At 46.9% G+C, this 22,554-nt stretch overlaps 5 protein-coding genes across 5 annotated transcripts; 3 read left to right on the top strand and 2 right to left on the bottom strand.

The window, feature by feature from the left end:
• Positions 1 to 907, top strand: Pmar_PMAR002310 (hypothetical protein). The gene is made up of 3 exons (XM_002779866.1): positions 1 to 119; positions 170 to 279; positions 501 to 907. The coding sequence occupies exons 1-3, from the start codon at positions 20 to 22 to the stop codon at positions 651 to 653; spliced, it is 363 nt and encodes a 120-aa protein (XP_002779912.1). The 5' UTR covers positions 1 to 19; the 3' UTR covers positions 654 to 907.
• Positions 908 to 4,075: 3,168 nt separating this feature from the next.
• On the top strand, positions 4,076 to 7,128 carry Pmar_PMAR002309 (hypothetical protein; the record flags this gene model as incomplete). The annotated part of the gene is made up of 15 exons (XM_002779865.1): positions 4,076 to 4,155; positions 4,198 to 4,317; positions 4,367 to 4,421; positions 4,464 to 4,536; positions 4,580 to 4,663; positions 4,710 to 4,848; positions 5,518 to 5,649; positions 5,698 to 5,791; positions 5,834 to 6,011; positions 6,295 to 6,398; positions 6,510 to 6,583; positions 6,642 to 6,713; positions 6,760 to 6,815; positions 6,863 to 7,032; positions 7,081 to 7,128. 15 exons carry the CDS (start codon positions 4,076 to 4,078, stop codon positions 7,126 to 7,128), a joined length of 1,479 nt encoding a protein of 492 aa, XP_002779911.1.
• Positions 7,129 to 8,010: 882 nt separating this feature from the next.
• Pmar_PMAR002308 (hypothetical protein) lies at positions 8,011 to 8,657 on the top strand (the record flags this gene model as incomplete). The annotated part of the gene is made up of 3 exons (XM_002779864.1): positions 8,011 to 8,233; positions 8,259 to 8,434; positions 8,478 to 8,657. The coding sequence occupies 3 exons, from the start codon at positions 8,011 to 8,013 to the stop codon at positions 8,655 to 8,657; spliced, it is 579 nt and encodes a 192-aa protein (XP_002779910.1).
• Positions 8,658 to 9,347: 690 nt separating this feature from the next.
• Pmar_PMAR002307 (Vesicular inhibitory amino acid transporter, putative) lies at positions 9,348 to 11,009 on the bottom strand. Its single transcript, XM_002779863.1, has 2 exons — positions 10,732 to 11,009; positions 9,348 to 10,683 (listed from the first exon to the last, which is right to left on the bottom strand). Exons 1-2 carry the CDS (start codon positions 10,958 to 10,960, stop codon positions 9,494 to 9,496), a joined length of 1,419 nt encoding a protein of 472 aa, XP_002779909.1. The 5' UTR covers positions 10,961 to 11,009; the 3' UTR covers positions 9,348 to 9,493.
• Positions 11,010 to 19,705: 8,696 nt separating this feature from the next.
• Positions 19,706 to 19,935, bottom strand: Pmar_PMAR002306 (hypothetical protein; the record flags this gene model as incomplete). Its single annotated transcript, XM_002779862.1, has 1 exon — positions 19,706 to 19,935. A coding segment is annotated over one exon (230 nt), but the record flags the coding sequence as incomplete, so codon positions are not given.
• Between the last annotated feature and the right edge of the window lie 2,619 nt (positions 19,936 to 22,554).

Here is a 22,554-nt window from a genome sequence, read left to right as displayed (position 1 = left end):
GTCTCCTTGTCCCTTTCCTATGGACAAGGTCGATGCTGAACAGCAGGGCTGCGCGTCGGCGTCGGTGAAGGGAAAAGTAACTGAGGGCGAATCTGATGGGAAACGAAGAGACCGGTTTGGTAAGAATTTTGAAATTATCGGGGAATTTTTTTGATGATGTTGATGTTAGGCTGCGTTATAATGTCGAAGTCGAAAAGTCATTCGTTGTGTTTTGCGGATGAGGTCCCAGGGGCCAATCGGGGACCACTTGTCTTCACTGTCAATGTTGAGAGCTTCAAGGTGAGACGTCATAAGCGCTTGGATTCAACTATGATCATTTTTATACGAATTTGTCGCAACTGAAAAATCACAGTATATGTAGTAGCGATTTTCATAGGCTAATTTCGAGCATTTCCGAATTTCCGGAAATTTCGGAAAATTCTTCGGTAAAATCGCGGCACAAAATATGTGATGGCATGAATTTTTTCGAATTGTTTTCTCTCGTCCGTGTGACTGTTCAGGATCATAATAGGGTCAGCAATTACACGTACTCGAAGGACAGTCAGCGTGTCAATGGCAATGTGGAGCCTTCTAACGTACCGGTGTGTTCGCGCACATCTCTTACGGATTCGGAGTCGAAGCCACTGAATATAAAGTTTTATATCTGCTCGTAGACGAGGCTCTTCATCGTCTATAACATTCCACTAGCACTGAATTTCAATACAGCCCTTTCCTCTATTGTTGTACTCGTTCGAGGAGGGATGGTATGAAAACAGCATTCGACATAGAATGCCACAGTTTGTCGTTGGACATTTTTTTATTCGTTATCATGTATTTATAGAACGAGTATAGTAGAGGAATATCAGTTTCGGCGACCTCATACGATTTGTGGAAAACTGGTTTTCCCAATTTTCCTAGGGTCTCCTACACGACAATGTGTTTGGTTTCACAAGGGGAAATTAATTTAGATGGAGTTATTTCTTATATATTAATGTTTCCGCTAGCAGCAGCACCCGAACTTACAGGTCCCAGAGTGGCGGTAATTGCGATACATGTGAGTTTGTTGACACTCAGTGTTTCCTAGTAGTGGATCTCCTCAGCTTTTTCGGTAGAAGAGTATGATCACGATAGTGTGGCAAGCATGACTACACACTGTATATGCGTTGCTGATGAGGTTTCTGGAGAGGATAGAAAGCTGTCGTATATGTGGCATGAGGAGGGCTTCAAGGTGATCACTATTGGGTTCACTTGTTCGAGGGGGAATGGGAACTACTGCAAATGGCACAGCTTCTTGATCGGCTGAAAATGAAGTGTAGGAAATTTTTCAACGACGATTTTGAAAAATTTAATTTTTTTTGTGATAAATTTTCTAATTGTAGGGATGTTAGTTGTTCTTAGAAGCACAATAGAGCGTTCAACTACACACGTGGCGGCTCTGTCGCTTTCATGACGAGACATCGGCCATTTCGCGCGCCACAAAATGTTTTCCTAATCACGGCGACTCCCTCTAGTCGAGGATGGGAACTCTCACTAGAGCTTGGGCCTAGCTGTGCCTGGAGTCGTATATAAGTTCAAGCGGCTTGGACAGCATTTTGAGAGTATCGGGGAATATCATTCATCATCATGTTCTTGCAAAAATGTGTTAGTAATAATATAAGCACAATGCACAATTATTTATCGTTATTCGTAAGGGAATTTTGAATGCCCTCCTACTGCTGCTGAGGCATTTGATTCTCCTATGTTTGAGCCCAGCTGTTCGCACTATGCTGGACCAGGGAGTCGTCCATTAGTGATAGTTCATAATAGGGTATTGTTCATATAATACTTATATTAGCTGTAATAATTGTTCATTGGAGTTTCACCCGTTTTACGTGAAGTGGCGTAAAACTCCGTGAAAAACGCGATATTTGCGCCTTGCAATAGTCGTGAAATATGTTTTTCACTAGTATTTTTCATATCACGGTCGTGAAACTCCATTGTAGGGGTAAGTGGACTTTTATCATCATCGTTATTACTATTGTGAGTGATTAATCAGTTTACCGTTTTAAGGTAATCTGGTGCACTTCCCACTGCACACAAATGGTGAAGAGCTCCTGTACTAGCTACTTAGTTCCTAATACTGTCATATCAGCTGCGATAAAATCTTCGGGTGGCTGCTACCAAGGCGATTTGTTTGTCTCGTACTTTAGTAGTGGAATTTCTTTCATTGTAAAATCCAGACCTTGCAGTTTGAGCGTTGGGGGTTTCGAATCAGCCTGTTAGTGGCGGAGTTCCTATGCTGAACTTCTTGAGATGATTGCTGACTATGATCCGTCGCGATGTGATTTTTGCAACTCTATGAAGTGTTGTTGGATTCCCTTGTTAGTTTTGAGTGCCAATCGGAAGCCTCTGTGATGAGCGTTTAGAAGGATAATAGTAGGGACTGCCAGCTGGGTTGAGCTGGAATATCATCACTAACGTATGAGAGTTACATGTGAGGTGGAACTATGTAGTAGTAGTGGTTGTTAGTTTATGAAGATGTTATTGCCAAATTGTGCATTGCTACTGTTATGGCCATTCTTCGTGTCGTAGTTACAGCCCTCCTTCGGAGTCTAGTAGAATATACACGATAGTTAGCATCTACACAGCGGGAGTTTAACGGAATTGTTAAAGCGTTCTGATATTTTATAATTTGCCGACCGGAGTTTGCTGGCCGGATAGCATCCCACGCTGTATCGTGATCTATGTTATTGGAGTTTCACCACCCTAGTGATATGAAAAAACACATATTTCACGACTACTGCATATCACCACGAATATCGCGTTTTTCACAGAGTATTACGCCACTTCACGTAAAACTGGTGAAACTTCATTGCAACAAATGGTGTCGAGTTTGAAGTCTTTCACTGTTTTACATTAACCCGGCGTGTCCCTCCTGGCTGTTCCGAAGGCTACTTGTACGAAAATGAGAGCACCACAATGCTATCCCTCGCAACGCTCGCTTGGGTTCTCATCATCTTCATCTTCAGCAGCTCCGTACATGCTGTACTACACTCCCAGGTTTCCTTTGTACTTTCGAATGCGTCTCAACTGATGTCATCAGCGTCACTGCTCGACAATCAAGAGGAGGCATCGTCGCCAGCTCAGCCCAAGCATACCGTGGCCAGACCTTATGAGTTTGTATCGAGAGTCTTTATAGTGGGCTTGGATACATCTGATGGCCATCTACATCCGCTCTCGGGCTCACCTCTACCGGTAGGGCCTCAGTGAGGAATATGAAAATTTGGGGAAATTATGGTTGATTTCTAAACAAAAATTTGTATGTACACTTCCGTAATACTATTACGGAAGTTTACATACAAACTATTGTAATACTATTACGGTGATAGGTGAGCTCAGGTGAGGAAAGCGAAATCATATTCCAACACTGTGTTCATCATGCTCAGTTGTTGAGTACGAATATCCACGTTCATACTAGTGTCCAAATTCCCTAAACTTTCAATTTTCAGGATGCCTCTGGGGAAGACGACGCTGTAGGTAGCGGAAGCAAAGCAATTGATTCCTTCGTGTAGAATAGACAATTTTCGTGCTCAATGGTAATGGTGATTTCAGTGCGGCCGTCCGTAGTACATTTCGAAGGGCAGCTCCAAAGACTACTAAGGAGACTAAAGAGAAAGATGACGAGGGGGGTCTTGGTATGAAATTGGGCCTATTCTGTATCTTACCATCTTGGACCTCAAGATACCTCTTTGAATCGGAGTAGATCTTCAGCTGGGGACAGCACGAAAAGCGAGACTGCGGCTATTCATGTGCTGACGAGTCATCGTTGGAGGATGACTCTACGAGCCAGCTACCCTCCTGTCCAGTCTACACCGACACGTGATAAGGTCACAGACTACTTCAAGTAGGTGCGGTATGAAAATAAATAAATTATTCATCTTCTTCAGTGCGCAACAAGTTCGAGATGCGATAGCGAGAATGCTTTATCCACTCGGTGGGAGAATCCTCACTGATTTGGAGAAGGACAAAACAGCATGCGAACTCAGCAACTTTGTATGGTCCCTCCTAAACGATGATGTCACTATATTCTTAGGTTTTGGTGGACCTTGGTTACAGTATGTTCTACGTAACTGCAATACTGGGCTATGAGCCTCTGGATGCGAAGAGTCTCTATCTGGACGCATACGACACAAAATTGTAACTCAGTTTAGTAGTGGAGTTCGCCCTACTTCTCGTTAGTTACACTCCCATCGCTATTGGCTTCTTTACAACTTTGCCGTGTTTGACAGCTCATCGTAACCTCCTCGGAAAGCTCTTCAAAATCTCCCAGGATCGTTCGGAAGCTCTACGACGATTCGAGTATGTCTCCATCTGGTCCTCTGCAGAATCGCATCGAATCATCGTTTAGGCCTGAAACAGCATTGACCCTTCAAAGGGAGTTCATCTCGGCGGTTTACCATGCTGTGAGAGCACTCCTGAGGACAAGTGGATCATCCCCCTCGTAGGTGAATTCCCTTCCAGTGGTGTACCCCTACCTTCCCTCGGCAATGACTTCAACATCTCTACTCGGAAATCTCGGTGAGCCTCTCAGCTTTGTGGAGGTGCACTATGTCTTGTCTAGGCCCTTTGTTGACGCTGCAAGGCGGTTGTCTGGGCTTCACTCGAGACGTGGATTTCCTACCGCTTTTCGCACATCTTTCGACTCGTAAGGTTCTTAGTACCTTCTCAGCCCGCTTAGTTCTGTCCTGCAGAATCGATCATCTTCGTTTTGGAACGCCTTTTACTGGACCAGCGCCTGGCTGTCGTATCGAGGAAGCGCAGTGGGACTTTGCTGACCACCGTTTTGGAAAGCATCAGAGCGATGCTCTACCCCTTTGACTGGAACGACGTGTAGGGAACATCTGAAAATTTCGGGGAAAATTCGGGAAATTTTCATTGGTTTCTCCCCGGATTTGCATGTGAAGTTGTATAATGGAGTTTCACCCGTTTTACGTGAAGTGGCGTAAAACTCGGTGGTGAAAAACGCGAAATTCGCACTATGCAGTAGTCTTGAAATATGTTTTTCATATCACGGTCGTGAAACTCCTGAGCTCAGTAGCTGAGGAAAGCGAACATACACTACTCCAACACTGTATAGGAGACTCCTGAGCTCAGTAGCTGAGGAAAGCGAACATACACTACTCCAACACTGTATAGGAGACTCCTGAGCTCAGTAGCTGAGGAAAGCGAACATACACTACTCCAACACTGTATAGGAAACTCCTGAGCTCAGTAGCTGAGGAAAGCGAACATACACTTCTCCAACACTGTATAGGAAACTCCTGAGCTCAGTAGCTGAGGAAAGCGAACATACACTTCTCCAACACTGTATAGGAGACTCCTGAGCTCAGTAGCTGAGGAAAGCGAACATACACTTCTCCAACACTGTATAGGAGACTCCTGAGCTCAGTAGCTGAGAAAAGCGAACATACACTTTTCCAACACTGTATAGGAGACTCCTGAGCTCAGTAGCTGAGGAAAGCGAACATACACTACTCCAACACTGATTCTTTCTATCAGGTATCTCCCCTGCGCCCCCTTATCAGCAGCTAAGAATCTAGTCCAAGGCCCGTACCCTCTATTTTTCGGAACCTGTATCCCTCCGGGTGAGGACTACTCCTGGCTAGAGAAAATTCCAGATATGAATATAGTGTAGGTCCACTGTAGGGGCCATATTTTTCTACATTGCATATCTGTCAGATTTCTGGAGGATGATAAGGTTATCCCAGCACGGAAAAGGGCCGATCGCGGTGACGATGCGCCTCTCCCTGTCCTCCCCCTAGGAATGGCCAGTGTATTGCTACTACTATACCATGTTGATAGACTATTTCCTCAGGTCCTCAAACGGCAACTACCACCGTTGTGTTCTGATGCCTCACGCGTGTTGGGACTGGACGCCCTTCGAGAACAGTATGCGGCTAGAGCTAGAGGGGACAGGGCGTCAGTTGATCTCAATGCGTCTACCTTTTCCTTTGCTAGTGATGAACAGTCTATACTCAGTCAGGACTACCCAGGTGGGCTCTTCGATCGACTTCCTCGGTTTTCACCCAATGATTAACGAGCTCTATTCGGAGATGCAGCTGTATGATCAAAGTCTGATTGAGCCTAAGGCAGGCATCAGACTATAATCACAACAGCAACAATCAGTGATAACTAACAGCTGAGCTCGAGAGTTTCTAAAGCTACAGTACGGAATTTTACGCACGACTTTGGGTAAAAGTGTATGAAAATTTAACGAAAAATTTTGTCATCAAACTGCGTAGTGCATATTCCACATGTCGCGTTTTTTATGGTCAGGGGCCAACACTCTAGAGGCGGCTCTGGACGACTTCTGGTCCTCCTACTTCAGCCCGTATGATACGCAGACCAATCCTGTCCCTGCTGGTCGGTGGTCTCATGGGGTGAGTACTCTATTATTAGTGATAGAGAAATTGAGAACTATTAATACGCTTTTTTGGGACTAGGCTTGGGGGATAAACACTCTCAACAATGGAATTGTTTCGTATACTCAGACTATGTCCAGTACGAACAGCTCCGACTACCGGCCGATTCGGAGTAGGACGAGGACGCCCCGCCATCACAGCAAGTGAGTCACCACTGGTCGTCTTTCTAGTAGAAGTGATTTCACCGAGGTGTGGTATCAGATTCCAGTTTAAATTGAGAGTACAAGCGGCGTGCCTCGAGGCGATGACCAGGCAGTTTGCCAACTATAAACAGTGAGTCCAGCTCGTGGGGGCCAAGCCAGTCTATGTAGGCTCTCAGGTACGTCACTAAGAGAGATGATGAAGACCGAACTTTCGATGTACAGGGCTTCCTCGGTGGGTCGATACATCAGCATCACAGCATTGATGACGGTTCCCCTCAGGGCACAGTCCGGAGATTCCAGGCGACATGGACGAACAGTCTGACGGGAAGCTCTTCGTGGAGCCATTTTTGGACCTCTTCTTAGATCAACATCGTACGCATACGTTCGACTTGTTCCTGCTCAACGTTGTGGATACTCCCAAGGCATGGGTGTTCGATAAGGGCTGCCAGGTTAGTAGTATCGACTCTCCTTCACTAACAGTACTCTGCTGTATGCAGGTCTGGGCAACTGCTGATGGGGATATCGCCGCAGGATCGTCCGAGTAGGAAAGCACTGTGATGATGCTACTGCTGAGCTCTTCCTTGCTCAGACAACCAGAGGGGGTCAAAACAGCAGCGCTGAGGACTTCTAACCAGTTGTTATTATTGGTGAAGAGGGCCTATGAGCCCGTGATCATCGATGTGGCGCCACCAGTGCTGATGTCAACGCCCGATCCTCCAGTACCAGAATCCCCTATCGATGCGAAGTCCCGGCCAACTGAATGGCTCATGAGAGCGACTCAGAGTCTGCAGGTATAGCAATACGCTTCTGGAAACTGATCGTCATTCGTGTTGCAGGTTGAATCAGAATCAAAAGTAGTTCCTAATATGCCCAACTGTGGGCTTGTGTCTGCGGCCCATCGCCGAGCACGAGGAGTTTTAGTCAGTGCGACGGTCACGCACTTACGAGCTGGGCGAGCCAAATCTCACTTGCTCTGGCGAGTATTGGACCGGCTTGCTGCTGGAGGCTCGGCTACTGATAAGATATTCCTACGGGGCCCTCATATCCTTGGACTCTGTGACATCGGCGGGAATTGCCCGGATTGTGGTATGCGTATTACCGACTTCTGGCAATGTGCTAAGTATTGGTGGGGACACGATCGAGTTGAAGTTACCTGTGCCTCTTGTGACGGTGTATGGACGCCAACTTTCACCACGTGTGCTGGCGATCATCCTATGCTGCCTTATCACCTCTCTAGGGCAGGAGTGCATATAGACGATACCTTGGTCCAGTCGATTCACCATCGTCGTATATGTAACTTCAGGACGCTGACAGAAATGTACACAATTTCCCATCAGAAAGGTTCTGATCGCGACACTGAACTCATGTACAATATTGAACTATTTTTGGGTGTTGTAATCTCCGTCGAGGGCAGCTCGCCAGAGACCATGTTTGAATTGGTGAAGTCGTACGTACAGGATGCCGCAGCCGAGCAGATCTCTGTCACCAATCCTCTCACATCTGGGACCTCACCTTGGCTGAAGTCGGCTCGCAGTGGTGACCGTACCCTGCAACACACTCCATCTATGAGGGACTACTATCAGATGTCTAGGTCCTCGAGCTCTCAGGAGCAGCTCGTTCCACCGTCCCCTGGTGATGAGGGCCAGCCAGGTAAGCTGTGTTGTATTCGCTTCAGTTATGTGGGAGGCAGGTACCAAGGGCTCGGATATCAGCAGCTTGGATGCTCGACGGAAGACTTATGAGCGAATACGGCAATATCGGCGTATGCAGTCCGGACATCTCACACCAGGTGTCACTAAGGCTGGTCCCCGACCGAGACCGACTAAACATATCACTATAAATCTAGGACAGGTGATTGGTCACCGTCACTGCGCCATAGAAGTGTTAATTTCAGTCGGAGCCTGAAGATTCTCAGCCACGATTGAATCGAGGGCGGCGGTACATGGACATCGCGTTGGCAGATACCGGCGAGTCCATGGACGATGACTCACAGCGGAGGAAGACTAGAACCCTCGATGAATCGTCTAAGAATGGAGACTCGCACCTCAGAAGAGGTTTCACTGCCTCTGAGTAGGGTGCATTTCGAGACGATCGGAATGCTCACGAAAAGAGCTTCAGGCCTCTCGTTTCTGCGAGGTCTGCTGCTGCTGAGGATCCTGAGAGGACCAAGCATCGTATCAAAATTACGCTCTCTTCAACCCTGTCTTAGCGTATACGACTTTATCAGTCTAGCATTTCCTATACAATTTGTTGACATACTTGACTGCTGCCAATAAAGATGAATATTTCATATTCTTTCGACCCGTTGTGTTCCAAGTGTTTTGTCTTCGTTGATACCAATGACGATATCACAGTATTGCTCAAATCTTTTCTGAAAACTGAATCTGAGCTCGCATCTTCGTTGCTTGTCAACTAACATTGTAAACGCGCTTACTAGCAGCGATTCCGACGAAAATCAAGGGATTTCTGTCCTGTAGGTTTTAGGAAAAAACACCCTAAGCGTTAGAAACGGTCCATTCGCTGTGGCAAGTATCGAATTCTGGCAGGAATAGGTTGAGTTGTTGAATTGCTCAACTTCGACATTTGGACATCTCTGCATGGAGTATCAAGATAGCCTTGTCGAAGAGCTGATGAATTGTAAAACGGTAAATAGCATGACCATTGCTCTGTATTCATTTACACCCAATGAGTGGAATAGTCCCCTTTCTATCACAACACAACCCGTCTTATGGTGCCACTGAAATCATCATCCGATACTCCCATTCCCTTCGAAATGCGGCAGCCCGAGTGAAGGCTACTGCAAGACACCGAAGGGAAGCAAATATAGAAGAAACAGTAACGATATAGGAATCTATTACGCTCAATAAGAAGCGTATCAACCATGCTGGACTTGAAACGAGATAGAGAATACTAGAAAGTGACAATGGACTCGTATCCTCCTACTACTATCATCAACACACTCAAAGCCATCATAAGGAACAGAATAGACAGCTCGACTTTGCTGGATTTCCATACAGTCATGAACGATCCTTCGTTGAGGACACGCATTCTAATATAGAACACACCGGGGAGTATACCAGCCATAGCTGTCATAGTGAATACACTGAGTAGGTCAATAAGCTTCTGGACACTAGGCACAACGATAGCAATGACAAGCGTAATCGCCACTAGGAAAGTGCGTACAACGATTCGCTTGGCTGTTGGTATCGTCCCTTTTGCGTCCTCCGGGTCATCGACTTTAAACGGAGGTAGTGGGAGTAACTGATACTCCAACGAAGCCGCAATAGGGAATAATAGTACGATGTAGTGTGGGAAGCAGAGACAGATAAGTGAGATAACACATATATAACCCCAAGCATCAAGACCGCCTGTGGGAGGAGCAATACGATCGATAATGGGAACGTCTACCAGCGTATTGCCGTAACCAAAATATCCACAACCTGCAATTCCGCCATATATCACGAAAATGCACAGATAAGAGATAGTGGCGACTTTGGGTAATGCACTTGGTGTTTTCATATCACGAATAAGGGTGGCCAATACGTTCGTGACATGATATGAAAGCATAGCGTTGCCGAAGGAAACACCGAACTCAAGCGGATTCCATATCCACCAATCATAGGAGTTCTCCTCCTCAGTGGTGATGCCGTTAGTGATCCCGTTGACCACAATGAGGATAAAGAGAACAATGAGTGCAGCCATACCGAAGGCGGAAACGTATGAGACTTCATTCAGTGACTTAAGCCACGTAAGAGGCCAACATATAGCCGCCCAAATACAACACCATACTTTACTCGATAACCCAGCCATTGGGATCAACTTCTGAGTATTTTCTCCCAATAACAACAATAAGGTAGAACAGCAACCAGTCATAGTAATATGCACTATTCCGGCAGTAGCAATGGCTCCTGCCGGACCGAAGCAAACATATCCCAACTGCTCGTAAGTATTGATAGCCTCTCCTTGGGGATGGCTAGTGTAGGCAATATAAATTTTCCCAACCATATGGTTAGAGATAACAGCAACCACGAACAAGATAAGGAGACCACCAAACCAGCCGCAGTTGGCGAATGTCGTCGGTAGCATAATAACGCCGATGCCTAAAAACACGCATTAAGGCGTCGTCGTCAACTCAGTGAAATACTCACCAATTGCTGTCAGAATGAGATTAAATACAGACCTTAGATTACTGCACTTCCCCCCTCGTGCTTCGGGAACAGTCTTGAAGTCAGAATTTGGCTTAGAAGTATTGCTGGTGGTAATAGTAGTGGTACTAGTCTCGGAGACGGTCACCTCCTGGGTGAAACTCTCCGAATCGCTCAACGCATTCGTCGTCTTCTTGTTGTTGTTGAAGTACCCTAAACACTTACCAGCCATATACAAAGAAATGGGGAAATCAGTGTTCCCACCGTTATTCTTCTCAACTGATAATAAACAGTCAGCGTTGGTTCGAAACACAACAGAATCAGCTTTCATCACAAAAGGAAACAACAGCACGTGAGTGAGAAAATATGCACATGGTCAACTACACCAAGGACCCATTTAGCGTCACCAAATGACGTTCCTCAGGGTTTGATAACAATGGGAAAAAAGTAGCTAATGTGATAATGACATTCACATGGGGAGCTGATTGAAGAATGTGTCCCTAGCCATCCGTGGAAAATTCAAAATGAGTTCCCCTCGGGAACATTATAGGTTGATTCTCTGAACTACATGCGCTGCTAACAATATGAAAATCCTGAGGACAGTTTGAGAAATTCCCGTTAGTTTCTGCGCATTCCTCATGCTGAATTTTTACTCCCGAGCTCAGCGGTGGAAAACGAACGTATATTCCAAAAAAACACATCCTCGAAAGCGGTACCAACTATCAAATTTCAGAGGACCTACGACGATGCCAACACAGCATTATGCTATCCTGGCCCTACTTGATAATAGAAACCGAGCATTAGAGTTTCACCCTAGTGATATGCAAAACACTAGTGAAAAACATATTTCATGACTATTGCAAGGCGCGAATGTCGCGTTTTACGCCACTTCACGTAAAACGGGTAAAACTCCATTATTAAAAGAAAAATGAAAATTCCGAGGAATGAGAACAGTTTGTGAACAATTATCAACAGGAGATGTCGCTGCCAGGTTTCGAACCTGCGCATATTCTAGAAATCACACTTGCGTTAGGGAGATTATAGATGGGTTAAAACGTCACGATTGAGCGACGCACTCGGACTGCAGTAACTAGCTGCATCATTCTACCCCGCTTTAGAGACGATTCCATTTCTACTGCCAAGGATCGGCAGCTTCCCCGGAATGTGATTGCCAATTTGACCTCCGGGTAGCGTCAAAGCATTTGGGCGTCCTCCTATCGCCAACCTGACTACCTTTCCGAATCCGTCACGCAGCAGCCTTGTTAGAGGGCAGTAGAGGTCTGGCATTCATACTTACAATGTGAGACCCGAACTTGTATAATACACGGCGATCATCCTATAATGTGAATTACACATCACCCCTTGTAATTCACAATACGATGACCGTGTTTGTCATTAGTCTGTGCGTCAGTTCAGTACAAGCCTAACATTCCGGGTCGACACTCGAGCAACTTGAGTTAGCCCTAACTGCTTTAATTTAAACCAAGTTTTCATGTATTCCATTTTAACCATTTAAATGAAATACACGAAAGCATTCAGGTATTTCAGGTATTGAACGCCCATTAATGCTCTCTCTTCATCTCTCTGAATTACATGAAAACTTCAGTGCATTTTAAACCGCACCAACTTCAATTAACGACGTTATGAGCATTAATAACCCCGGATTACCATCCACAGACAACTGCGTCCAGGGGATCGACGCCGTAGATATTCCACAGAGATGAGAACCCCTAGGCTTCGACCGAGAAAGGAGTTAGCGGGGTCAAGACTGACAACTACTACTCCCTGATGATGTGACTCGATCTCTGGCAAATTGAATGCAGAAACGGAAGGCGTTATTACCTCTGATCGGCCCTCACGAGAGGACCCATTCGAAAATGAAGGTCTCCATCACATCTTGAAGGAAGTCTAAGAGTTGGGAAAGGTGTGGTATGAGCGTCAAAAGTAAAGATGATCAGTACACCACCGTAAAGCAAAAATGTATCGCGATGAAGACCACCTAAAACAACACGATCTGTTTATAAAAAATATTTTTACCAAGTGAAATTAAGTTCTACCTACAGAACTTCACGAAGTGATCGTACGAGCACACACGTCAGAGAAGCTGATAGGAAACTCTGAAGAAAAGGTGGCTTGTTCTCTCCGAAGTCGCCCCGGCAGCCGTGACTTCTATAATGGAAGTATCGTGGCTTGGGAACTAAGCAGAGGATTGTCATCAGAAAGCACTCCTGAGGTTGATATATGTATCAACAACGATCACTTGTGCACAAACACAAGTAGAAAACCACGCTCATGCAGACCGGCGGCCGAGACGGATGTCACCATTGGTAAGACAACCGCATCGGTTAACCTCTTCTATCGAAGGCAACCTCCCCAGAGATCCCCTGGGTGTACTCCAACCTTTCGAAGACCAATATACCGCTTATGCAGAACAGAGAGGTTTTCACAGTCCCATAGGTTCCTTCCGGGGAAGGCAGAATATTCGCCTTATCCTCACCTCTAGCCATTACGAGAGTGACACGCGCCAGGAGCCGATTAAAGTGCTCTGATTTCCGAGTCCAAGTTCTCGGAAAAGCGGCTTTTCCGAGCTCGGATAAAAACTACGAATTAAAGTGCGTTCAAAATTCCAAGCTTTTTTCCGAGCTCGGAATTGCATACACTCGGTTCCGAGTGAAGCCATTTTCCGATTTTCGATTAAAGTGCTGAGCTTTCCGAGTTCCAAGTTCGAAAAGTTTTCAGGGTCTTTGAACTCCCGGAAATTTGGATCCGAGCTTGGAAAAACGCAACCATGCGCCAAGGTAGCAGAAACCACCTCAAATACATACAAGCTACGTGCAATAAGTTATTCTCAATAACATTATTGGCTCAGGCACGGCCATCACCATCGATAGCAAACTGACCCAGAGCCTCGCCGAATGCAATCTCACTCCTCAACTTCATGCACAACAAGTCGTAATACTCCGTCTTCTTCTTCGCATACTCTATCTGTGCCACTGCCAACAGCAGCGATTCGAGTGGAGCAGAGTAGAGCAGCTAAGTTCGAGTGACAGATTCCGAGTGTTTCCGAGTTACGTGTTTTTTCCGAGACCGAGCTCGTGATGCCGTTGTGCACTTTAATTCGGGGAAAGTGACTCGGTCCGAGTTCTCGGAAAAAGCCCTCGGGAAATCGACTTTTCCGAGGTATCGCACTTTAATCCGTGGACTCTCGGAGTGGGGTTTCCAAGGCTCGGAACTCGGTAACCGAGTACTTGGACTCGGAACTCGGAACGCCTTAGCACTTTAATCGGCTCCAGGTCAGTGGGTTTTGAATTCAAAAGCGATTCAAATGGGGCGTGCATTGATCTCAGGCATCACATTGGAAGATCGAGTTCAAGCTACAAGACTTTCGACCCGAAAGTTTGGAGACCCCAGTGCATCAAATCCGCACAGGTTCGATCCCCGGCCAGGGGTCTCCGTGGGGGGGGGCAAAAATTGGTCACAGAAATCGCCTATAACTGCAGATTGAACCTGCAGTGTGCCCGATATTACGCGATGCAAGAAGACCCGTTCAAGGGGTTATAGGCTATCACTGATAGCTTACTGTTGCTCAATGATGACTTATTACTCTACTTCTATGTCTTGTCACTATATTTTGAGCCTTCATTGCCTACCTTGCAGTGGGTGGGTATACGGGGCTTACTTGCTTAACACAGCACCGCTGGTGCTGCCAGACACTGTGCGTCTGGCGGTAGCTCTACTGTAGAGCCTCTACATAGCATTCTATGAGCCTCCTCTCACCAAAGACCAGGTTCACCGCCACCATTGTTATCCCCTGAACGCCCGAGGGCGGCTCACTCCCCCCCAAACGGTCTACGGTCGCTCTCATCCGCCTTCCTCGCGGTGTACGGCCGCGATGATATTAATTGCGTCACCCTTTTCATCACACATCGGCTGTGTCACAGCCCCGCCCCATCTGATGGGCCTCTAGTTCTGCCCTCGTGCAAACATCACGCTCATCGACTCGAAGGACTTCTTTCGCAGGGTCGACAGTAGTGCTAGTGTTTCGCATTCCCAAGATCCGCCAGCGTTATCGAGCGTAAGCTGTCAATATGTATGCTGCATTGCTCATCTGCTGTATTCAGGTTATTTACTGGCAAGCTTCTTCACTATCCGAAAATGGTGGCATCGACTGTCTCTTGAGTCTTTTTGACTACCATAGTCAACGATGAGCCGGTAGGAAGAAGCCGCGTTCAAATCATTAGACAGAGTTTGTACCGGAGCAAACTACGATGTCAACGGTTGAAATTCAACCTGGTCGGAAGGATATGCGACCCGAAGAGGAGCTCGTCGAAAGGATGATGGAGTGTCCGAAGAGAGCGAGACGCAGAAGGGTCGCCGCGGCGGATTTGGTTTTGGTCATCTGAAATCTCTACTATGCATAGTACTGTTCCCTGTACCATCAGCGAGGTTTCTTAACACCTAAGCAACGACAATCAAAAACCATTTGCCGGTGTACCAACACTTATTTGTGGAGACTTCTTGCAACTCGGCAGGGTAGGGGTTTGTGAGACATCGCAAGAAGACTTCTCGAAAAAATTTCGTCGTCACGGCACGCAATTGGAGTCACTGCATCTCACTACACGGAATAGATTCAGTACTGGTAGTACTGGCTGAGAGGTTGGAGGGAGGGTTGAACTGGTTGGAGGGCTCGCCTTAAATGAACAGCCTATCCTTGCGCCTTCAAGACAAGAGAAGTACCACTTTTTGAAGGATACCGTCATTCTGCTCCTGGAGAGCAGATGCCATAAGTTACATAGACGATGCGAAATCGTACCTAGTGTAGTATAATGGCCGATAATCATGGGGGGGTTGAAGCCGTTTCCAGTGCCAGAAACTCCTCATCACTGCGACCACATGCAGTTATCTACAGGATCCCGGGGGCTTAATCACCAGATCTTACTCGCATAGAATACACTTTCTTCATTTTGAAAGGACGACTGCGAGCTGCCAACTCGACGGATGGTCTGGTGAATACGTTGAGTCCATTGATTTGTGGACTGCAAAGCATCTACTCTCAGATTAACGCTAACAGGATTATTGACACTATGGCGGATTGAGTTATTGTTGCACACAAGAGTCGTGATGCTTTATTCAAGTACTAGGTGGAAAATATTCTGACTGGATTTAAGCCGACATCGATCGTTTGGCATGGCTGGAGACCGAAATAGAATCTATCGAGGATCGGAGGGGCATAGATATATCTGACATACATGTGGAAATTCAGACCACCCGAATTGAATTCGGATTTCGAAGAAAAATCAGACGGGTTCAATTCACAACCCTGTAATTCAAATCCCTGTATCAGACATCCTGTGACAGGATTCCTGTCCTATATAACCATGTAAGGATTGTTCAATGTCTCCTTTACATTCAAATGCGTTTGCCTCGTCCTGACAAACAATGAAGTGGATGAATTTTATGAAACGCACCTGGCAAATGTACCTGGTACGTTAGTGGTCTTCAAAGCACAAGATAAGCACTTCGATTCACAGCCAAATAAATTTGAGAACGACGCCGACAAACTTGGGTCCAGGTGGGTCCTGGAAACTACTGGTAGAAGTCAAGGCAACTTCTAATGATTCCAATGGTAGATAAATCTACTGGATTTGTTAATGGCGATTTGGGTATAGTAGACGACATCTATTATCTAAGATGATATTATCCGTGTCTGTAAAATTTCACTACAACACTCAAACCACTATAGTCGCAGCACAAAAATTTGCCGTTAACGAGGAATCGTGGTCCAGGATGAGGAGCTATCTCCACCCGTAGACAAGATACGTCTATGCTTCGTGCATATATGACAACTCTATGAGACGGTCGGACCGATCGGATCGGTTTAGCCTTACCTGGTTTTTGGTTCCGCTTCAGCGGAGCAGCGAGTCTCCGACAGTACGATCGTGCCACACGAGTCATGCGCTATCTTGCGACCCGATTTCATTCTATCCCTACCGATGTTCGCTGTACTCGCACGTGACATTAACGGAGCGCCTGCTTTGCTTCCCGGGCCGAGCTACGGCATCTTCCATCATTCGACACAAATTCGATACAAGTAGTTTTCTCTACCCTACTCTTCATGACCTTGATGGCAGCGAGTTTAGTCCATGAGGATGCAACCACAAGAACAACCTTCGGGCACAGGATCGTTCGCATCACGTTGAAATTTGTAGTTTCAAGCAATAGCTAGGCGAGTCATGTTGTCGACGATAGTCAAACACTGGCACAAGTATCACTAGTGCTTTGATACGGAGCGGATCCTCACCGAAAGCAATCGAGAGGGTACCAGGAGAACACACCTCGGAGGTATGTTATTGTTTCTTCGCGATAATATCGCGCAGGAAAACCGGTGCGCGTATAGTTTTTCATGAACAGTATTCCACCGTTGAACTGTTCCCCTCAACCATCCTGCAGAAAACGACCACCCTCATCTCACTGGCAAATTCGTCGATATATGCCTCCGTCACATACCTTCTTTCACTGAACGCAAAGCGGAAATGAATCCCCAGCCCGCCTCTCAATCACCATTCATGATAACTCCAGTCAAATTAGGTGGAGTGACCCCACTGCTGTCAAAAATAACATCATCGTCTAACACATGAGAAGGGATCATGACACATGGGTGAATCGTTGAATGACAAGTCGGTAGGAGGAGACAGCCAGAGATGCCCATTGCCATGGAAATCCCCCATGTCGGGCAAACCAAATGAGAAGGGCAGTGCATTCGAATCAAACCGACCGAGATAAGGTTCTTGTATTCCACCAGTATCTTGCATAAAATGAGCTTTGGGTCCTGAGAATTCATTTCCAAGGCCCACAAGTTGCTGCTGTGTTTGCAAGGAGCCCTTAGGTGGGGGACAGTCATGACAATACATGCACTCAATACCTCGAGAACAACCCTTGCCGTAGTAGAAGATGCACGGCCGGCATTGCTTATCCGTATGGCCTAGAGAGCCCAGTGACCGTACAAGAGTCATGACCACCGAATAACCGCCATCGAAGCGAGCGTTAACATCTGACGGAGCACTTCCAGTAGTCGTTTTCCGCGGCGATGATGACAGTCTTCGTCCTCGTCGAGCTTTGATCTCAGCACCGTTCTCACTACACGAGTCATCACCACAAGGAGTATCTAAGACAGAAGATACAGGTCATGGTCAATCAAGCTTTTGCGAAGGTGACAGGCGAACTTACCTTTTCTAGGCACCTCACAAGACTTGCTACGCCGAGCACTCGATCGCTTCTCTAAATGAATGAAGGTGTTTCGTATCGCGTACTTGGACATATGAAAAGGAATATGGCCCAAGAAAAAGTGACCTGCAGCGCAACAACTATCCTAAACAGGAAAACACAAGTTGCGCACTTACAAAAGCGCACGCCCAAAATGACCAAAAAAACAACCATCAGAATCGGAAACACTCACATCATGCGGTCTCGCGCCATTCAAGGAGTTCATCGGGCGTCCGGAATTGTTTAAGAGAAACACCCTCCATCCGGCTGATTTGGGCACATTTGACTCTTGCAAACGCACGTTCTTCAGGACTGCTATTACGCAACACATCGCCAGCTAAGGCTTTAGCGTCGTTGTAAGTATCAACGTGATGACAAGCTAGCTTACAGCTACTCTGCCACCTCCCAACAGATGGTATTTCGGAGACTCCAAACATAGCATGATGAGTGGGCGCCTCAGCAGGAACCCCAAGATCAATTCCCCACAAGTTTCGAACGCCAAGAATCGTCTGAAATTTAACCAGAGGATTCGACCACTCGGTTGCTTCTGATCTCCGATGAAGAACCGCCCCTAAATCAGGATCGCCGACTTCACTGTTAATTTCACACAAGCCAACATAACCCCAAAGAGCATCTTGGGCCTGTCTCGGAGTCGCTCTCAAGCTAGCCGCACGCGCTGTTTCCAGGCTACCAACAGGCAATGTCAGATCCCAGGCAAGTGCAGCCACTAGTTGGAGAGACGACGCTATAGTACAGTCGGATGGAAGGGGTGAACCAGTAGCGAGGGCCAGCTGAGCCTGTTGGTAGGAATCTAAACGACCCTCTGACATCAAGACAATTGCCTTCTCGCGAAGACCTGTCATGAACTCGTTCGGGTATTGAAGCCGTCCGACAACCGCAGCAAAATTGACTAGATTTTGGGGCTCAACTGTCGGAAGAACCGCCAATAGTGTATTCCAATGTTCGTCAAGAAGGCTAACGTGTCGCCCACACGTGACCAACGCCAGCGTTATGATGTTGATAGCGAGAGGAGCCTCCATGTACACGAGTTCCTCGGAGATTATGCTCCATATCTCCGCAGCTAACTCGGCCCCAACGCAGTGATCATGACGAGCATAGCACGAAAGCAGATCCGAGAGCTCTAGATGCGAGAAGGAAAGGAGCCGGACGGATATCTTGCCTTCGAATTTTCGAAGTACACGAGGATCTTCTCGAAGATCAGACCGATGCAGAATGCTCGACAATAGTGAAGATAACTGATGTGGCGTGTGGAAGCGGGACAGTAACTATGAGAAAATCTCATGTAATGAGCAATGTTTGGAACAATGCCTTTAATGCTCACCTGGTCGTCCTGAAGAACTACGCCGCTACCATCGACGTTATCTAAGGCAGGCACGCGTCTCACTGGGTCTTTCTTAGCCCACCGCATGGCTGCTGTCGGCCTAGTCATCGGCAGAAGATCAATGCGCGCCCGCCTCAGGGACATGAAGATTACTTAACTTGCATAATGCAGACGATACTGATATCTCCAAACTCGCCGGAGGCACGCAACTTCGAACAAGCTTGCAAACGAAAAACTCGCGGCCTACGACTCGTGGACTACGAGTCGTGGTTTCGCTTCCATCCTACTGGGCATATGAACGCAAGCTGCCTAAGCCCTCGTCGGTATCAAAAACACAAGCAATCAGAAAAGTGCCTACTCGAGTAGGTCGACTGGGTGCCTATCGGTTTCAGCATGGTCGTCAGATCGAGGTCCCGGGTTCAAATCCTTCCTAGGAGCACTCGAGTCAATATGGTTCCAATCATCCCAGGATGTCTCTTCGCGATATATCAGTAGAATAGCATAGAAGTATCTCTGCCAGAAATCATCCTCCTTGATCCTCGACGGAACCAGTCGGTAACGGACCCTGTTCACGGAGGGGACTTGTTTTATCATTTCAACCGCTACTTCCGTCGGCACCTATGTGATGATGCGCTATCGATCCCGAATTAGCTTTTACACTAGAAGCTGCTTTCACTAAACTGTCATTCTTCATCTCATCTTGTATTGCAGGGCACTTCTCAATGAACGCTTGATGCGCTTGAACCTTCAGCGAGAATCAGGATGGTGCACTTTCGGTAGAGCTTCCGTACCGTTGGATCCTGAGACTCAGTGAGCTGCCGTATTCGCCTCTCTGCCTCCCCGAAATCTATCCGAGATGTGACATCAATATCCCTCGCTCTACTGCTCGATGAAATACTGTGCGGATCCGGATAAGTTGACCTAAACATGAAGAGAAGGATAAGAAAATCAAGTCTGTTTAGTTGAGAATTATATTCTCACTGAAATCTGTCAGGGAGAATCCCTCAGGATCTCAAGAAGCATTAGCCATGAAATCCGACCTCCCCCATTGTACTCGATTTTGGGGAGTTTCAAAATTCGATTCGCCATCGATGGCTAGGAATGTAGGAACCATAGTTACAAAAGCTCTCGGTCGAGTTGTGTACAATTCTCAAACCTCATCCCCATATTCAAAACCGGTAAAAGTCATTCGAGAAAATAACAACCAGTCCAATAACAACTGGATTGATCGCTGGATGTCCTCGAGAATGAACTCATTTCGGTCACGGTGACGGGATTTACCTTGTAATGGCGAGCGCCTAAAAAATAGACTGTATCAAGCCTCATTTTGAGATGGCATAGTTGCCCCACGGGAGGAGCGGAGTAAACTGAAGGTCACTTTGTGTGGCATAGCCGCCCCAGGGGGAAATGATTACACCAAGGCACCTTTTGTGCTGGTGTAGTTGCCCCACTGGAGGAACTGAGTGTAAAAAACCTATCGTTGGGCAACATAAGGTGAAATTTAGGTGACCGAGTGTTATTATTTTGGGCGACATAGCTGCCCGGAATTCACTGCACTGAGGCATATCTCGGGATGGCATAGCTGCCCCATAGGAAAAGTTGAGGGCAATAAGGAGGCATATCTCGGGATGGCATAGCTGCCCCATAGGAAAAGTTGAGGGCAATAAGGAGGCATATCTCGGAATGGCATAGCTGCCCCATAGGAAAAGTTGAGGGCAATAAGGAGGCATAAGATGTGACTCACATCGCCTGGCAAATATACCCGAGATAAATTGCACTGAGGTATATCTCGGGGTGGCATAGCTGCCCCAAGAGAGAAGTTGATCTCCCTGAGCCGGAAATAGGCGCGCTTGTGGAACCCTGGACGATTTCATTAGTTCTGTGACTGAATGGACGTACACTGCAAGGAAGTCAACTGTACTTCACTCAATTATTCAATTGGTCCCTGCCGCCATCAAACCCCGCTTACCCAGCAGTGTTATTAGCCAGAAGGGCTAGGTCCTGCCACGGGTATCCGCCTGGATCGTAGCCGTCTGTGTTGTCACGGAGAGCCTTCTTTTCACGAGAAGACATCGACTTGTGCCGCCCTGTGACTAGCTTCTTGAAGGTCTTCATTGAAATGCCAGGATAATATTTACTGATCACACTGTTTGTTCAATGAACTACCTTCAAAAACGATACGCTCGCTCAAGACACGAGTTGAACCAAAATTTCAAATTTTCGAAACTTATACGGCTGATCGCGCGCGTCCCAGGCGACACTCTTCGAAACCTTTCTCCATTTCAGTCCATCAACGATGGCTGCAGCAGCTGACCACGGATATCCCGCGGCTCATACGAGATGGAGACGGCGAGAGGACAATGATGAGGTTAAGAAGGATAACCAAGACGGGATCTCCAAGGTATCATTCCCTTGTCTTAAACTGCACAACTCCTTGGCCAGATGCGCGGATATGTCCGATCAGCCATGGACTACCTTTTGGGAGACTTCAAGAATTATAAAGGTCTCACTAAGTCTTATATTGATGTGAGAGCATTTGCCGACCAAGTACTTCCGATGAGATGTTCCGATGGTTGAACAAACATCTCACCATCACGATTGGACATATCATTCGACTCCTCATTGTCAGGACATATATTACCCCGTGTCAGCCCCGTCGCAAGCTGGATCATTGCTAGCTTCGAACCTCGATGTGTTGTGAGTCGACTTCACAGAGTTGTTGACGAAGACTTTACGACAGGTATTCGCGTAGTATAGAAAGTCTCCCTGGCGAAGATATCTACATTCCGAGCTACTATATTGATACCCAACCAGCGGGGTCGAGCAAAGACGTCTCGATAGCGGACATGAGTTCGTTATGCGTCCAATGAGGGAATCACCATGACTCAGTACAGGTACGACTGCCAGTGGACCAAGTAGCTCTTTGTATGCCGTGCGCGATATGGAGTTATCGTCAATTCCTTCTACCTCGGAAAGCGTCAAGGGAACCTCGACAGTAGTCACAGCGAGTCTCGATGATCCACATGAAGACAACTCAACCGAGTCGACGGTATCCGAACTTTTTCTGCTAAGGTCTTAAGTTCATTTCCAGACTCTCCCGATTCCCCAAGGAGGGTTAGTTCTGACCTCCGGTGTAGCATCAGCCGTTTGTGCGTCAGCTCTTTACGCTACATCAGCGTGGGCTAGACAGCACTCGATCACCGATGCGGCTTCTGAAGGTT

The sequence above is a fragment of the Perkinsus marinus genome, assembly GCF_000006405.1.
Source record: "Perkinsus marinus ATCC 50983 genomic scaffold scf_1104296945236, whole genome shotgun sequence".
Taxonomy (NCBI): Eukaryota; Perkinsozoa; order Perkinsida; family Perkinsidae; genus Perkinsus; species Perkinsus marinus.
Note: the sequence above shows the minus strand (reverse complement) of the source record. Positions and strands in the feature narration are given on the sequence as shown.